The 15,754-nt window shown below is 39.5% G+C and overlaps 2 protein-coding genes across 4 annotated transcripts; one reads left to right on the top strand and one right to left on the bottom strand.

Annotated features, from left to right (window-relative positions):
* The first annotated feature begins 755 nt into the window (after positions 1–755).
* Positions 756–6,903, top strand: wash1 (WAS protein family homolog 1). Its single transcript, XM_056766814.1, is given in 12 exon segments — positions 756–824; positions 1,410–1,550; positions 2,535–2,646; positions 3,519–3,665; positions 3,758–3,894; positions 3,986–4,121; positions 4,201–4,408; positions 4,991–5,016; positions 5,019–5,172; positions 5,317–5,475; positions 6,114–6,182; positions 6,407–6,903. Coding segments are annotated over 12 exon segments (1,443 nt in total). The 5' UTR covers positions 756–816; the 3' UTR covers positions 6,553–6,903.
* Positions 6,904–7,043: 140 nt separating this feature from the next.
* Positions 7,044–15,696, bottom strand: ddx11 (DEAD/H (Asp-Glu-Ala-Asp/His) box helicase 11). 3 transcript variants are annotated; one of them, XM_056766813.1, is made up of 26 exons: positions 15,003–15,696; positions 14,709–14,912; positions 14,554–14,640; positions 14,337–14,473; positions 14,207–14,255; positions 14,013–14,120; positions 12,985–13,072; positions 12,646–12,860; positions 12,392–12,544; positions 12,273–12,319; positions 11,664–11,743; positions 11,547–11,588; positions 11,381–11,448; positions 11,233–11,271; positions 11,027–11,153; positions 10,327–10,455; positions 10,125–10,237; positions 9,917–9,989; positions 9,738–9,841; positions 9,386–9,535; positions 9,228–9,296; positions 8,309–8,409; positions 8,018–8,102; positions 7,871–7,946; positions 7,614–7,768; positions 7,044–7,383 (listed from the first exon to the last, which is right to left on the bottom strand). In XM_056766813.1, the coding sequence occupies exons 1-26, from the start codon at positions 15,129–15,131 to the stop codon at positions 7,348–7,350; spliced, it is 2,664 nt and encodes an 887-aa protein (XP_056622791.1). In that variant the 5' UTR covers positions 15,132–15,696; the 3' UTR covers positions 7,044–7,347. The 3 variants fall into 3 exon arrangements, 2 of the variants coding, with proteins under 2 accessions (XP_056622791.1, XP_056622790.1); XM_056766812.1 differs by having other exon boundaries at positions 7,044–7,768; XR_008908899.1 differs by lacking the exons at positions 7,044–7,383; positions 8,018–8,102 and having other exon boundaries at positions 7,713–7,768.
* Positions 15,697–15,754: the final 58 nt, after the last annotated feature.

The following is a 15,754-nucleotide window of genomic DNA, read 5'->3' on the forward strand; positions in this document are numbered from 1 at the left end:
TGCGAGGATGTCAAAACAGAGGATTGAAGGAGGCGGAGTAACGTTCGCGAGTGACGTCGCATGGCACGCAACAAGGCGCAATCACAGGCAAGTTTGTTTCTTTAAAATGTAGAAACGACAAAGCGAGATCTGCTATTGCAGTAGTTTTTACAAGTTTATTTACCAACGTTTTTGTTGCTTGGTTACCAAATCAATTTCACATCTTGTAACGTATGATTGTTTTTATAGGAGGCTATTTTGTTTATTTGTTACTTTTTCCATATTAGTTTGTGCATTAAAATGTCAGTTATCACAATTATTAATATTAACGATTTAACTCAAATAAATAAATAAGTATTTTTTTATTTTGCTACAGCCGTGGTTGTTCATTGGCCCACTTTTACCATAATAAACCCTTGGCTTTTTTATTTCACTAATTTCATTTCAAGTGTATAATTAAAAGTATTTTACTGACAACTCTGACTTTTGGCTGCTTATTTATAATGTTCTCACACGCGTTATGATTTATATGGCATTGCTGGCTTTGCCTGGTAGTTGTGTTTTGTTTTGTTATTGTTATATTCATAATAACACAACAAACACAACTGAAAAGTGATCCCACGCTCTCGAACGTACGACTTCATGTAGCGAAGCGCAAATACCGCGAGAGCGATAAGCAGACCGACCAGTGCTCTGTCCAGTAGTCTCGCGGTACTTTGATGTCATATGCCGGCAGCGCCGAATAAAGCTACTTTGTGTTTACGTCACTCGTCACATGTTAATGCGGAAGTGTTGCGCTTGAAAAGACTCGGCGCATCTAGAAGCGGAGACACATAAATGGTCAGGTAAAGTGTTTCCTTTTAACATTATGTGTTTTTATAGAGCTGGTTTGCTTTATATACATCGCTTTTCCTCGCTGCTGTGCTTTAATTCAGTGGAGATAGGAGGATGATCGCATTGTTCAGATAATGAAGATCAGCGGATGTTGTCAAATATTTACAGTCTTAATAAAGTTCGCATAACTGGACACGTTATAACAGTGTTTATTTAAAGGTTTTCTGACCCTGTCTGGAGTCGCCTGTTATCATGTGACACCCATTGGCTTAAGTCTTTGGGTTTGTGTATATTTAGGTTGTTGAAGGGTTTTTGTTTTGCTGTACTTGCTGCTTATAGTATATATATATGTGAACTCTTTAAACACTGTTTAAAAAAATCTGGTACGATTTTAAGCTGGATGATAAAATAGTATAGGAGAAAATTTTTGCAAGTTCTAGGTAAAGGGGGATTACATTAAATATGCTAAAATATAACCTAGAGTTCATCACTATTCCAAAATGTGGCGAAAAATTACCCTAAACTTTTGAACGGAAGTCCATCTACTGACAATTGTGACAGAAATTAGAGAAATATATATGCATGTGTGTGTGTAGGATGACACAGAAACGTTACCTGGAGGGACAGGTGTACTCCGTACCTCTGATCCAGCCGGACCTCCGGAGAGAAGAGGCTGTGCATCAGATCACTGAGGCTCTGCAGTATCTGGAAATCATATCAACAGACATCTTTACCAGGTAAACAGACATACAGTAATCTTCAATCACTTTCAGATAACGTTCTAGCATAACATGTATGGATTTTACAGGACACAAGCGCGTTAACGTAAAAGCTGTTTGAGCTGGATGCTGACAGCTCAACAATAAAAATATAAAATAAATATACGTATCTGTTTTTGTTTTTACATTGAACTTCCAAAAAAAAAACTTTTCTGATTTGCTGGGCGTTCTTTCAGTTTCAGCCAGTTAGATAACTGTCAATTGGTGACATATTTTAATCCCAGTAATAATAAACCTTGCTGTTTGTGGCGTTGAAGTACAACACAACACCAGTCTGACAAAGTAACAGTTTTATCAACTATGTTTGTATAGGAGAGAGTTTAGGCTACACAAGTCCAGGGAGAGAGATTCAATGAAAGTGCATGTTTTGCATAAGATGCTATTGCGTGCGAAACTAGTGAATGCTCAAATATGCTAATGCCAGCTGCACAGGCTGGAAAACCATCCACATCGTTACCATGACAACATGGCAAGTAGGGGTCCAGGGAACATATTTGTGTGTGTGATGAAGCTGTGCTTTTCTAGGTCAGCTCCATTAAGCCGCACACTCACTGTTATCTATTCGTTTTAACCCCCCCCCTTTCTTTAGTCAGTCCTCTTTCATTTTTTCTCGCTAGTCGCTTCTAGTGTAGGGTTTTCAAACCGCACGTGGCCGCGGGCTGTAGAACGCATCCACTCCGTAAGGACATTATGACTGTACACATGCACAATCCCGCATTTATTGTCACTGCATTCTGTGTATGTTTTTAGGCTGTGGCAGAGCAAACTGTAACAGCTTTTACAGTCAAGGGATCTTTTGCTGTTGTGTTGAGTTTGTCCACAGGTGCAGAACGGACGAACAAAAAGTTATAAGTCGCCTTTAAACGAGTTGAATAGAAATTGAGTTGAGAAGCAGCAACCAAAAGACTGCATAATATTTTGGGGTAAATGTGTTCCCGGCAGGGTGTCCCAGAGCGTGGAGAAGAATCGTGCACATCTTCACTCCGTTACGGACCGGATCAAACTGGCTCAGGCCAGGGTCCAGAAGATCAAAGGAAGCAAGAAAGCCACAAAGGTGAGGAACCTTGACAGTGAGTCAGTCACACATCGGAAGCATAGAAGAGAAAATTATTCTGGTCCACAGTAACCAAGTAACAGTCTGGAGCTGTAAGTGAATATGTGATGATATAAGACTAGAGTCATATAGCGGTGTAGTGATGTCTCTAGAAGGGACATGTGATGTGATTTAAAGATTAAGTAAATTATCCTTCATTTACCAAATTATGTATACTAAAAAATGTAATCAAATGAATTATTGCTTTCTAAAGAAGTGGTGTATACGTTTGATATAAGTCAAAATCTGCTAAAGGATAAGTATTGGAAAGTGAATTTTAAACAGGATCCATGGGTTAAGATTCGCCAAAACATCTTTGTGTATCAAAACCACTTCTTTCCTGTTTAAAAGAATAAACACGATTTTCAAATCAAATTTGCGACAGCAGAATGTATCGTGCCAGTCTCTTAATAACATGTGATTTATTCAAAACACCAAATAAACTATATCCTGTGAATTAAGTGTAATGAATTACACCAACTGCATTTCAGACGTCTCCAGCGGCTTTTTTTAATTACCTAAAAGTCCAATATTGTTCACCTCTCAATCATGTTTTCACGTCCGTCAAAAGCTTGGCTTTTTTGTCTGATTGAATATTAGGACTTACACACTCATGGGCATCCATCACTTTACTTAATAACTTGCCATCTTAGAAAAAATAATTATTACCTTCCGATCCATCTGTTTACAAATCCACAAATCATTTGAATATCGTGACATCTTTAAAATCAAAACGTGCACATCTTGATTAAGACAATCACCAAAGTTTGATAAAACGTTGTAATTTTTTATTGATATGCAGATTTTTACTCAGATAATATGTGTTCGTTTAGGTATTCTCCAGCGCCAAATATCCCGCTCCTGAGAAACTGCAGGATTATTCTTCTATTTTTGCCGGTGCTGTTGATCCCGCCTCCCAAAAGCGTCCCCGCTTTAAAGTTGAGAGCAAGCTCCGCCCACTGGATGACAAGGCCCTACAGGTAAACAGGTTTCTCTGTATTAAAGCTCCTTTCCCCCGTCCCTGCAATTTTTCTCTCCCTGCTTATTTTTTTTGTATTCCTGTGTGTTGCAGGAGAAGTTGATGTATTTGCCAGTGTGTGTGAACAGCAAGAAGCGTTCTGAGGATGTAACAGAAGAAGGTTTGGGAAGTTTGCCGAGAAATGTGAACTCTGTCAGCTCCTTGTTGCTGTTCAACACAACAGAAAACCTGTGAGTACACACACACCTACACAGATTTGGATAGCCAACGCAACCTCATTAACACTGATATAATCATCGCTATGTTTTTTCTCATGTGCAGTTATAAGAAATATGTGTTTCTTGACCCTCTGGCGGGCGCTGTGACTAAAACACACAACACACTGGAAACCGAAAAGGAGGACAAACCGTTTGACGCACCGCTGTCAATCACCAAGAGAGAGCAGCTTGAGAGACAGGTAAGGTTTTGAGGATTGGTTGAAGACAGAAAACAAGATTATCAGATGTTGATTCATCTCTTAACACGTTCTCTTTCAGACTGCAGAGAATTATTTTTATGTACCAGATCTGGGTCAAGTGCCAGAGATCGATGTGCCATCTTACCTGCCTGACCTACCTGGCATCGCTGATGACCTCACGTACAGCGCTGACCTCGGCCCGGGCTTCGCACCATCCGTTCCTTCCAGCACCAGCATCCCGGAGCTGCCCTCTTTTGGCACAGAACATGATGAATCTAGTGGATCCGGTGAGAGCATTGTCTGAGTCATGTGATACGATACTTTGTGAACTTTCTCCCCGGTCCAAAAAGACAATTTATTGAAACTAAGCTGTGAAAACAGCATGCACATTTTAACAGGGTGTCTTTGGGAACATGTTACCATGTAATGTAGGATTACAGATTACAAAAGGTCAGAGTGTGGACAATGGTTGTATAAAAGTTACAAAACAAATATTGTGAAAAAAATATCCATATCTATGATATGACTTTTTTTAAACGCTTTAGGTTTTTGAATGAGCTTTCATTTTAATGTTAATTTAAGGTACATTTTTGTTTTTTCCTATTTTGTTTTGTGCTTTAATTATTTAATTATTTATTTAAAAGATCGCTATTTAGTTTAGTTTAGTTTTCATTTATTTTGAGTCACTTTGATGTCTTAACTGTCTAATATGCATTTAATTAATGAAATATATATATTTAGGCCTGTATTTGATTTGATTTAAATGATCAGAATTGTTTCAATAGTTTTAGATAAGTATAATAACCCTACTTTAAACATGATTTGCTAATATCAGCTGAATGAATCTGCATTTTGTTTTTCTTTATAAGACTCTCAATTCCGACTTGAGGCTCCTCCCCCTCCCCTCCTCCTCCTCCACCACCGCCACCCGCACCGGAGCCCATCCATGCGTCAGCCCCGCCCCCTGGATCGTCTTCAGCCGCACCCCCTCCGCCCCCCCCTCCACCTGCACCAGCCAACACTGCTGATGCAGGTCAAACTCTACCCGCAGGTAAAACCTGCGTGTAAAAACATAAGTTGTTGCTTTGATAACAAAACTGAAGCCTTAACACTGACTTGACAGTAGTCAAGCAATGAAAAAATTCTGTCTAATGAGTGCATACCTTAAAAAATAAAATCATTTTGCTCTGTGTAGGTACGGTTAAAGGCGCCCCTACTGAAGTGCAGGATCCGTCGAACGGGCGAGCCAGTCTGCTGGAGTCAATCCGGAACGCCGGCGGTATCGGCAAAGCCCAACTCCGCAACGTGAAGGAGCGCAAAATGGTGAAGAAAAAACAGAAGGAACAAGAGCAAGGTCAGCCGGGAGTACATACTGGAATTCATCGTACAGAAAAAGCAGTACTGTTAGACAGTGTGTGTGTAATTACAGGATGTTAATAGCTGTTATTAGAGGAAGAACTCATTAGCAGCGTTTACTTTTACTCATAATGAGGGTTAGCGATTTGAATACACCCATACATTTTCTACTTTAAATTACAGTGCAACATGAAAAAACTTAATTTCTGAAAACACGAGGAACTCATTTTCATGTTGAAATATTTGTTTTCACCATCGTTGTTGTAGGGAAACGTGCTGTGGCATTTGAAAAGGTCAAATGAGAAATTTACTTTCATTAAAGTTGCCTCATTAAGCCTTTTTAAATCCGTTTGACATTTGCTCTTAAATTTAATGGCCCTGGATTCCACTTTTTATAGATATGTTATCAATTTATTATGTTTTATTTACCATCTCTAAAGGGAAAGACAGATGGTTTAGTCCTTGGATGAGAGTAAATGCCAAAAAGACTTGAAAGATGAAGTCTTTTGGACTTATTCCTTCAATGAAACGCAATCTATTTGTTATTTCCTGCAGACAATAAAGACATGCAAGTGTTAAATTAATGACAGTGTTCATAGATAAAGCTTAAACTAACCTTCATCTCAATGTTTTCAGTCGGGGCAGCGGTCAGTGGTGGAAACCTCATGTCTGATCTCTTTAATAAATTGGCCATGCGCAGGAAAGGTGAGTCTGAAATATCAATTCAATTGCTCTTCAAAATTTCAAAATGCGTATAGAAAATATAGATTACACGGTATTATAACATTGTATTATTGAGGTTTTCTGAACACAATGTACTTTGAAGAAACTGAAGTTTGCAATTTCAATTTTTATTTAACACGTCCTGAGTCATTTCAGTGCCTCAATCTGAGGGGCAGTGCTAACGTTTCGCTGTGAATATCTGACAGGTATCTCTGGGAAGGTTCCAGGCGGAGACTCAACAGAAGCATCCGGCAGCTCGGGCGGAGCATTTGCCAGGATGTCAGACGTGATCCCGCCCCTTCCAGCACCACAGCAACCAGCCGCAGATGATGAAGACGACTGGGAGGCGTAACCATGGCGATCCAGGGTCTTGACTATTTCGTAGGACTGGTGTAAAATCCACGATATCGTCTCACTGAGGACAGCGGTGAACGAGTGATTTTACCAGATTTACATTGCTTACGTATTTTAAAGTTGAATCTGTGAATGTACGGAAATGATGTTGAGGGAAAATCCAGTCGGAAAGAATACACCGAAACTGATTGAATTCATAAATCCAGTTCATTTTTTAGTTCTTATGACTCAAACCCGAGACTCGTGGGTCATGTGAAATTGTCACAACTCTTTGGAAAGCTCAACTTCTTTATTGTTCTGTTAGCTTAACAATCAGCAATACAACAACATGACACATTTACGAAACTCATGCAGAACGTACTTCTATGTAAATCCATTTTGGAAAGCGTTCCTATGCACGCAGTCACATTCAACCGTTTACGTAAGAATGCTTTTATGAATTATTTACACAGAAATTCAGCCATCAGACTCGTACTTCAACCCAATTTCATCAAATGAGGACAAGAAAGTTTGAGTTGTTTTTACATTGTTTAAATTAAACACTCATCTCTTGCGTTCTGCAGCTTAAGTACAGTTCATAATAAACTATGTGCGTTAGAAATCAAGCATTTAAATCACAAAAAACAGAAGCTTTAATCAAGATCTCGGGAGTGAATTTAGAAACGCTGAACTTCAGAACCTGAGGACAGAGGTGCCACTGAATATTTAACACGTCCTGAGTACTAACACACATTTATAATGCAGAACGCACAACTGGTACTTCAACACGCGCAGCCGACGGGCTCCGGTCTGTTCAGAGCGACGGCCTCTGACGCTTCTCCAGGAAAAACTGTGGAGGAATCAAATAAATGATTAGACTGTGAACATACTGCCAGCAAACATCCTCATCCTGACAGCATCCGCTCATTACAACAGAGAGCACAGCTGGAGAACACAGAGTCACATTAACAACTGTCTGTCTCATTAAAACATCACACAGCTGGATAGAAGAGCACAAGATACGACTCCATTCTAGTATTCTAGTAAAGTGTTTTTACGTCGTGTTTTTAAACATCTCACCTTCCTGATGCTGGCGAACGCCGGACCAAAGCTAGTATGCGTGCGTGTGCTGGATCGAATCCACTCAGGAAGTTTCTGCAGCGTGCCTGTTCGTGAGTAACGGTGGTCACACAGAACGATGCACGCGTAATCTCCACGGTGACGGATCGCACGGCCTGCGTGGACAAACAAGAGAAATGATGCTGCTTCATTTTTATGCGTGTTTAATATTTAACACTTTAATGAATGAGCAGTCCACAACACATGGCTCCACCCACCGATGGATTGATTGACAGCTTTCATGCAGAGACTTTCCACCAATGCTTTCCCAGGACTTTTGCCATCTACGTGAGGCTGAAACGGGAGAATACAGAGTTAGAGAAGTCGGATGCGTTTTATTTGTGAGCTGCTTAATGAATTCTAACCATATGTTTGTCCAGGTAAGCCATCTTCTCCTGAAGCTCTGGTGACTTGATGTTGGGGTACGGCATCCCAACCATAACAATACATCTGACGACATGCACGTACAGTTTTTATTTGACATTAAGTTAATGCCTCTTTTCTTATATATTTTGACTTGGGCCCTGCATTGAGTCATTGACCACTGCATTTTAATCAAATTTTGTGTTAAAAGATATCTTGGCAATCCAATAGAATGATTCCTGATGTGTTATGTCAAGTTTTTAAATAAAGATGAGTTAAAAACAACTATTCACCTGCCCAGGTCATCGGAGAAGTTAATTCCTTCACTCATTTTTCCTCCAACCACAGAAAATAACAGCGCCCCCGTCTGACCAGCTTCCGCGTTACTGCAACGCTTTAGAAAACAACAAATTATGTAAAACAGCCTGATGTCATCTAACATACTTTGAAGACATGACAGATTTGGGGTATTACTGGAAACACTACACAACACCTTATAATACATAGATACAGCTCGGAAAATATGTACCATTCATAGCTACCAGGACTTCAGGCAAATGATCGTTTTTGTTTCATTCTGTCACTTAAATTCACTACATATCTCCCAAATGCCTTATAAAAACATTTTTATTTGCAAAAACTGGTCAATATAACAAAAAATGTGCAATATTTTCAGACCTTAAATAATGCCAAAAAATAAGTTCATGCATTTAAAGTCACCGTACAATCAAACAGGAAAAAAAGTGTTTGACACAGTGTTGCAGTGGTTATTATAAATGATTTATCTGTGCAAACCATTTTTTTTTCATTTGTACTCGATCTTTATTCAAAAACATTTCTTCATCGTATGATTTCAATAACAAAAAAGAGGTAGGACTATACTGACCGTCCAATGGCCAGGCAGTTTTAGCCCTCCCCAGCAGACCCGACTTGCAACAAACCAATCAAAAAGGGAAGGACAAAAAAACCCCGCTCTACATTTTCTTCTAATTTCAGATTCGATTCACTCGGATACACGATACGGAAAAGAAATCAATCGCAACTTATGTTTCATGGTGACTTTAAGAAATATTATTTCTTTATCACAGCTTTCATGCATCCTGGCATGCTCTCAGAAATAGATATCATGTGTATAAATGCAAACCAGAGGCAAATTTGGAGTGTCCCAATCTGTCTACCAATCTTTGAGTACATTTACTTGCACAAACATACCTGAATACATTTAGAATAGTCACCGAGCACTTGCTCGACCTGATTGGCTTTCTTCGGCTCCTGGAATATCTGAAACACACAACAGATTCTTAACTAAACGAGTTCACCATGTCCACATAATATAAGAGCATATATGAAGGCCAAGAGTGTTTGTGTACCTTCTTTTTAGACTCTAAGCGCTTTAGGACTCCGTTACTCTCCCAGTGTCCCAGAATTCTCTTCTCGTATTCGTAGGAGGGGAAAAAACAGACCACACCCCCTGGTACGATGTTACAGAGGTTTGATAAAACACGACCCGTTTCCTCCATCTAATACAGGTAAACACACACAGGTATACATATTATTACCTATAAATATAATTTCCCTCAATGTCATGAAAAGTGTGATTCAAGGACAGAACTACTACAGTTCAATCAAATCCTAATTCACTTTGAACTACTATGTGTATATTAGCAGAATTTTGTTTGCGTTTCCGCCATCTGTGGTGCATTGCGTTTGTGTGTGTTTTACCATCTGTGGCGTGTCCCTGGTTTGAAACGTGAACTCCAACTGCTGTCCTGAGGGTCCGGTGCAAAGGACTGTGGGTAGGATATTCTCAGGGGGTATGACATGACCTGAAGCCATTACACAACAGTTCATCAACGCATAACACTGAGCATTATCAACAGGGAAACAGATGTAAAACTCACCACATGAGAATTCCAAAATGCTCTCTTCTGCTACTCCAGCCGAGAACAGAAGCTGCTCTTTAAAATCTGCAACCTGCAACCGAATCAAACAAAAAAAAGCGTTGTTTAAAAATCCACACGCTGATATTATTTGATAAACACTATGTAAGTGAAGCAGCTGTGTCTCCATTAGCCCATGTTAAGTTATGGTGTGTGTGTGTAAACTGACGGGCTGCATGGTTCCTCCGGCGACGATCACGGCCCGGCTCTCCTGGACAATCTGTGCAAAGTGAACTGCTGCGTTCAGTAAGAGAAACTTCAGGCTGCTTTGGGCAAGAAATGCTGGATGATGGAAAAGAAGAGAGGGGATGTGTGAGAGATTGAATGTTTCATTTGGAGATTTTCTGTTGATGCTCATTAAGTTCACAAACCCTGTCGTTGTATTACCACTCGTCCATCTTTGTTGGCGTTAGTGAGCGCAAAAAGGAAACTCTCAACCAGCATCATTGGAGAGGCCATGGTGGGTTTGATCTCTACTGCCACCTGCTGTTCTGAAACAACTACAACATCAACAATACACATGTGATTTAGTTCCCAAGGACAGAAAAAATAAGGTAATGTCGGATTTGATATTATGGTGAAGAATGATATTGTTAGTGGCAGCAGATGTCTGACATGTCATTTGTGCTAAAGGACCCCAAACCCTGAGGCTCATTTAAAGGGATGGTTCATCCAAATATAAAATTATGTTTTTTCTAACAGTCATGAGACAAAAGAAGATATTTTGATAAATGTCTCAGTGGTTTTCTGTCCATGAATGGACAGCAATAGGGGACGATGTTGTTTGGTTACCGACATTCTTCAAAATATCTTCTTTTGTGTTCTGCAAAAGAAACTCATACAGGTTTGAATAGACATTAGGTTGAATAAATGACGACAGAATTATAATTTTAAAAAAATTGCACTTCAACTTCACCTAGGGACTGTAGTATAGAGAACATCAATAGGCAAGCAACAACACAGCAAGACAAACCATATCAAATAATTTCAAAAAGTGAATGTAATTTATGTAATAGTTTTTATATGACAAATGTAAATATCATTTAAGTTAAATGTGTGTAATTTTTTTACCTGTGGGTTTGTTCTGCAGCGTCTGCAGGTAACGTTCGAGTCCTGCTATATGACGATTCTCTTTGTTTTTAGAGCTGGGTTGCATGTTTATTCCATTGCCTTCATATTTCTCCACAAAACCACATAACTGCAAACAAGAAACAAGATCAATAAATGTGTGTATTTGTGAGTTTGTGCACTTTTTTAAATCTTTAAATGTGTCTCACCTTTTGGCTGATCATGCTCTTCTCAAAATATTTCTGAACCTTTAGTAAACAAAACAGAGTTTAACCATCAACACACTTTTATTTATTTTAGCATAGACGCATGGCCAATAGCTTAATATGAATCTCAAAACGTGTAGTTGTGTAATACCTTAAATAGATTAATGTTATCACACTGAGCCCTAAACAGGAAGTCGTTAATGGTCAGCAGCTCACTTCCTGTTATGTAAATATGCAAAAGCAGAGCAACATTGACTCATGTATGAAGAAAACATTAACCGTCAGTTTATTGTATCTAATGTGACTTGTTTGTTTACCTGGTTGACACGACTGGGTGTTTGGATTCTGACCCACTTTACCTGTTAACACAACACAACAGCATTGATACAATTTTCAAACACACACAAAATACTAAATAAGATCACACATCTGACCTCCAAGTGTGGACACAAGTCCCTCCAACACAAAGAGAATCTGTTTGATGTACATCAGGTTCTTGGCCTTCAATCGACTTCTTTAAACAACCCAAAATTGCAAAAAATGTTAAAAGTATAAAACTTGGTTCTATTCAATTCAGGATTGCAATATACCGATTGCTCAAAGATGGACATACAGCTGCAGAAAGAACTAAGTGACCATTTCAAAATTATTTTAGTTTTCTTAATTTACTGTTCAAAGTTGTGCGTTTAGGTAAATGATTATTCTGGGAACTACTAACAATATTTCTCCCCAATTTCAGATAAAAATATCTCTTTGCTTTTTAATTTCAGAAAATGAAAACTGGAGAAACAAAATTTCAGACCTCAAATACTGCAAAGGAAAGTTCAAATTCACTTTTAAGCAATACAACAGGATTGATTTTTATAGCCGTTTTGACGTGACTTGTCATGGCTTTTGGATTACTTTGTCACTCCTGAGGTTTGATTTTGTTGAATCAGACACTGGACTGGACTGACCACAATAAATCTAGAAATGCTAAATAAATAAACATTTGAAATGGTCTCTACTTTTTCGCGGCTGTATATGGGAAAGCATTATTTTACCTGTAGCGCTCAGAGTACTGTGAAAGCTGTGAATGAGCCCTGCAGATCTAAGACATCAACAACACTCATTAGTGACCTGTGATGAGGTAATGTGTGCACAGGTGTGTACAGATGTGTACCTGTGCTCCATTCATTTCTACACTGTGTATGGCTGAGATCGTGTCAGTCAGATTATGAGCCTCGTCGATGATGACGATCTGATCTTTTAGTTTGATCCCGGACGCTTTGCGGGTGGAAGCGTGAAGCAGAGTCTGATAAGGCAACACCACCACCTTTAAACGAGAGAGAGTTAGCTGTTCTGAGTATGCATACTTCCCTGCTATACAGTGTGAATGTTATTAAATGAGTGCTCTGGATGGCACAGTGTGTGTACCTGAGCTGCGGGTATAGACATCCGTGTGCTATAATAAGGACATGTGTTCGTCGCCCGCCCGTGCTGTAGGAGCTGTTCCACGTCTCGCACCTTCACCAGCACCTCGTCTCTCATAGACATCAGATTCTCAAAACCCGAGAAGGGGCACGTCGCCTTGGCAACACCGCGGCGACGCTTCGGCTCAGCATCTGCCGCCTTTTCTCGTTTCCCTGCAGCTGGAGGTCAGAACGGTGTTTTACAAATTTCTGTCAGTCTCTCTTGATAACGTGATCAGTGTTTCATTTTAAACAGCAACATCGCTGTGTCTAAATTGGCAGGCGGTGTGTTTGCCTTTCTGACCGTGTTTGTTTTTCTGCATTTCCAAACAGCGATCGTTCATCGTTTGGACGTTTCCCAGACGCACAACCTCTGGATTAATGCACAGGTTCTGGAAAGGGAAAAAAATAACACATAACATCATCTGTTTCGCATTTGATTGATGCATCAATGTGTTCCATTTCATAATGTTAAGTAAAGTATTTATTAGTGCTGCTTGCTTAGCCAAACATTGATGTAACTCATACTTAAGAAGTACATAGCGGTTTGATCATATCCCTGGTCCTCCAGTTCTTAGTTTACAAGTTAGACGCATAACTCGCCCTTTATGTCTGCGTTACCGACATGAATGCCACTTTAGAGTGATAGTTCACCAAATATTTTACATTCTGTCATCATTTACTAATTTCTTGTTATTTTAAAAATAGAACTTTCTTCTGCAGAACACAAAAGAAGATATTTGGTAACCGAAAAAAGCACTGGGCTCCATTCACTTCTATTGTAGGGACACAAAACCAATGCAAGTGAACGGGGACCAGTTATGAGCATTCTTCAAAATATCTTCTATGTTCTTTGTGTTCTGTGGAAGAAAGAAATACATGCATGTTTGAAATGGGTGAGTTAACGATGACAGAACTTTTATTTTTAAGTCAACTTTAAAGTGTATAGTTAATAAAACTTATTTCATAATTCACTCATCCTCATGTCATTCCAAACCTGTATATGACTTTCTTACTTCCGCAGAACACAAAGAAAAGTTATTTTTGGAACGTTGGTAGTCACACAACATTGGTCCCCATTGACTTCCGTTATATGAACATAAAACCGCTGAGATATTGCTTAAAATATCTTCTTCCACATAAGAAAGAGTCACATACATGTTTTAAAAGACACCAAGTTGAATCAAATTAATTTTGAAGGAACTATCCCTTTAAATAGAGCGTCTTGTTCCTATTATAGTTCTAAGCAAACAGATAACAATTTCATCCAGGCGAATAATAAAATGGCAAAAAAGCCAGAAACACAGTAGGTAGGGTGAAAATGATGTGTACCTGTCTGGAGCCCAGACTGACCAAGCGAACGGTGTCCCCATACGGACTCTTCTGAACTTCATGGACAAACTGCGCCAGCTGAGAATGAGTCCTGCTACAGTAATAAATCTACAGGCCAAAACAAATATGAAAGACGTCACAGTACACATGCACAGATATCTATATCAATTTAGGGACGAAGAGTAACTATGCACCTTAGTGACATGATCCTCTTCCAGATCTTCATCATCATCATCGCAAAGCCTAGAGAGACAAAAGCATAAGAACTCATGTGTGGAAAACAGACCCACTAACCCATTTCTTCACCTACATAAGGACTAATACCTGCTTTTGGGTGTGGCCTCCTCATCACTCTGGTACTCTGCAACAATAAGCCCCTCCTCCTCTGGATCTGGCGTTTCTGACTCCGCCCCCTCTTTGCTTAGCTGCATCAACTTTACGGTCTCATCATCCTCAGCCACCTGTCCAAGGTACACGTGTTATCTGGTATTTTCACTGTGGTAAATTAGGTAAAACTACATGACACACCCTCAAAACTCACTTTTCTCTTCATAGCATATCTGAGCTGGGCGTTGTGTCTGATCATCTCCAGCCTCTCCTCTCTTTTCTTTCTTTTCAGCTCTTCGTCCTAAATAAAGTTGAGACTGTTTACAAGTACATGACTCGATCTAAGTATCAAAAAGACATGTAACATACCTTTAACTTATCCACTTTGTCTCTCTCTGCCTTCTTCTGGACAAACTCAGACACCCAGTCTGGCTCAGAGCTGTTCTTCCCCTCATTCTCAGCATCTCCTTTCTGTGAACCTTCAGCATCAACATCCAGAAGTTTTTTGGCCTCCTTTTCCTCGTGCTCTCTCAGCCAGGTCAGTGCACCACAAATAAGACTTAGAGACTTTCCCTGGAAGATCAAAGCGAAGTTCAAACCCTCACCATAGCCATCATGTTAGCTATTGAAGGCACGTGATTAGAACTTTAACGTTAGACTGACCGTGCCAGTTGGACTCTCAAATATACCAACTTTGCCCTCTTCCAGAGCCGTGTAAAGCGCCTCCATAAAGCTCTCCTGGATGGGATACGGTTGAAAGGGGAAAGGAAACCGGCCACTCTTGCTTTCCATGATGTGTGTTTGAAATTACCATTTAAATGTAGAACAACGCTGTGTTAAACTACTGACTAAAAAACTCATCGCAATGACAACATAACATCACTTCAGTTTTATCTAAATCAGACTAGATGTATGGATTGCATTTGGTTTGAATGTTGCGATAAAGAAATACATAAACGTAACCACGTATGAAACCATAATACAGAAAAACGTGTTGATCGCGGACACTTCCTCGAACAAACGCGCCAGTCTTTTCCCTCAGCCAATCAAAACGAGGGAATACGTCTTAGAGAATAGGGACGCATGTCAATTTCCAACCCCTCGCGAGGACCGAAAAGACATTACATCATTTAGCAGCGGGTTAAATTAAAACAGACCTAAAAATGAAGGAGCGTTCGACGTTTTCTGTGAGAATCACGACTTTTAGTGAAAGGAACAAGTCAGTAAAAGACAGTCAATGTCAATGCTACAGTTAATTTAAGGAAAAATTGAACATTGAACCGAAATAAGGCTTAAGAACCGTAAAGAAAGAGGAGAGTCAGAAGAATTCTTGTAATTCAAGACAATCCCAGAATAACATTCGCTGTGTTTAAATAGTAATAGTAAAAAAATACTAGACTATTTTATTATATACA

This window comes from Triplophysa dalaica, chromosome 14 (genome assembly GCF_015846415.1).
Source record: "Triplophysa dalaica isolate WHDGS20190420 chromosome 14, ASM1584641v1, whole genome shotgun sequence".
Lineage (NCBI taxonomy): Eukaryota > Metazoa > Chordata > Actinopteri > Cypriniformes > Nemacheilidae > Triplophysa > Triplophysa dalaica.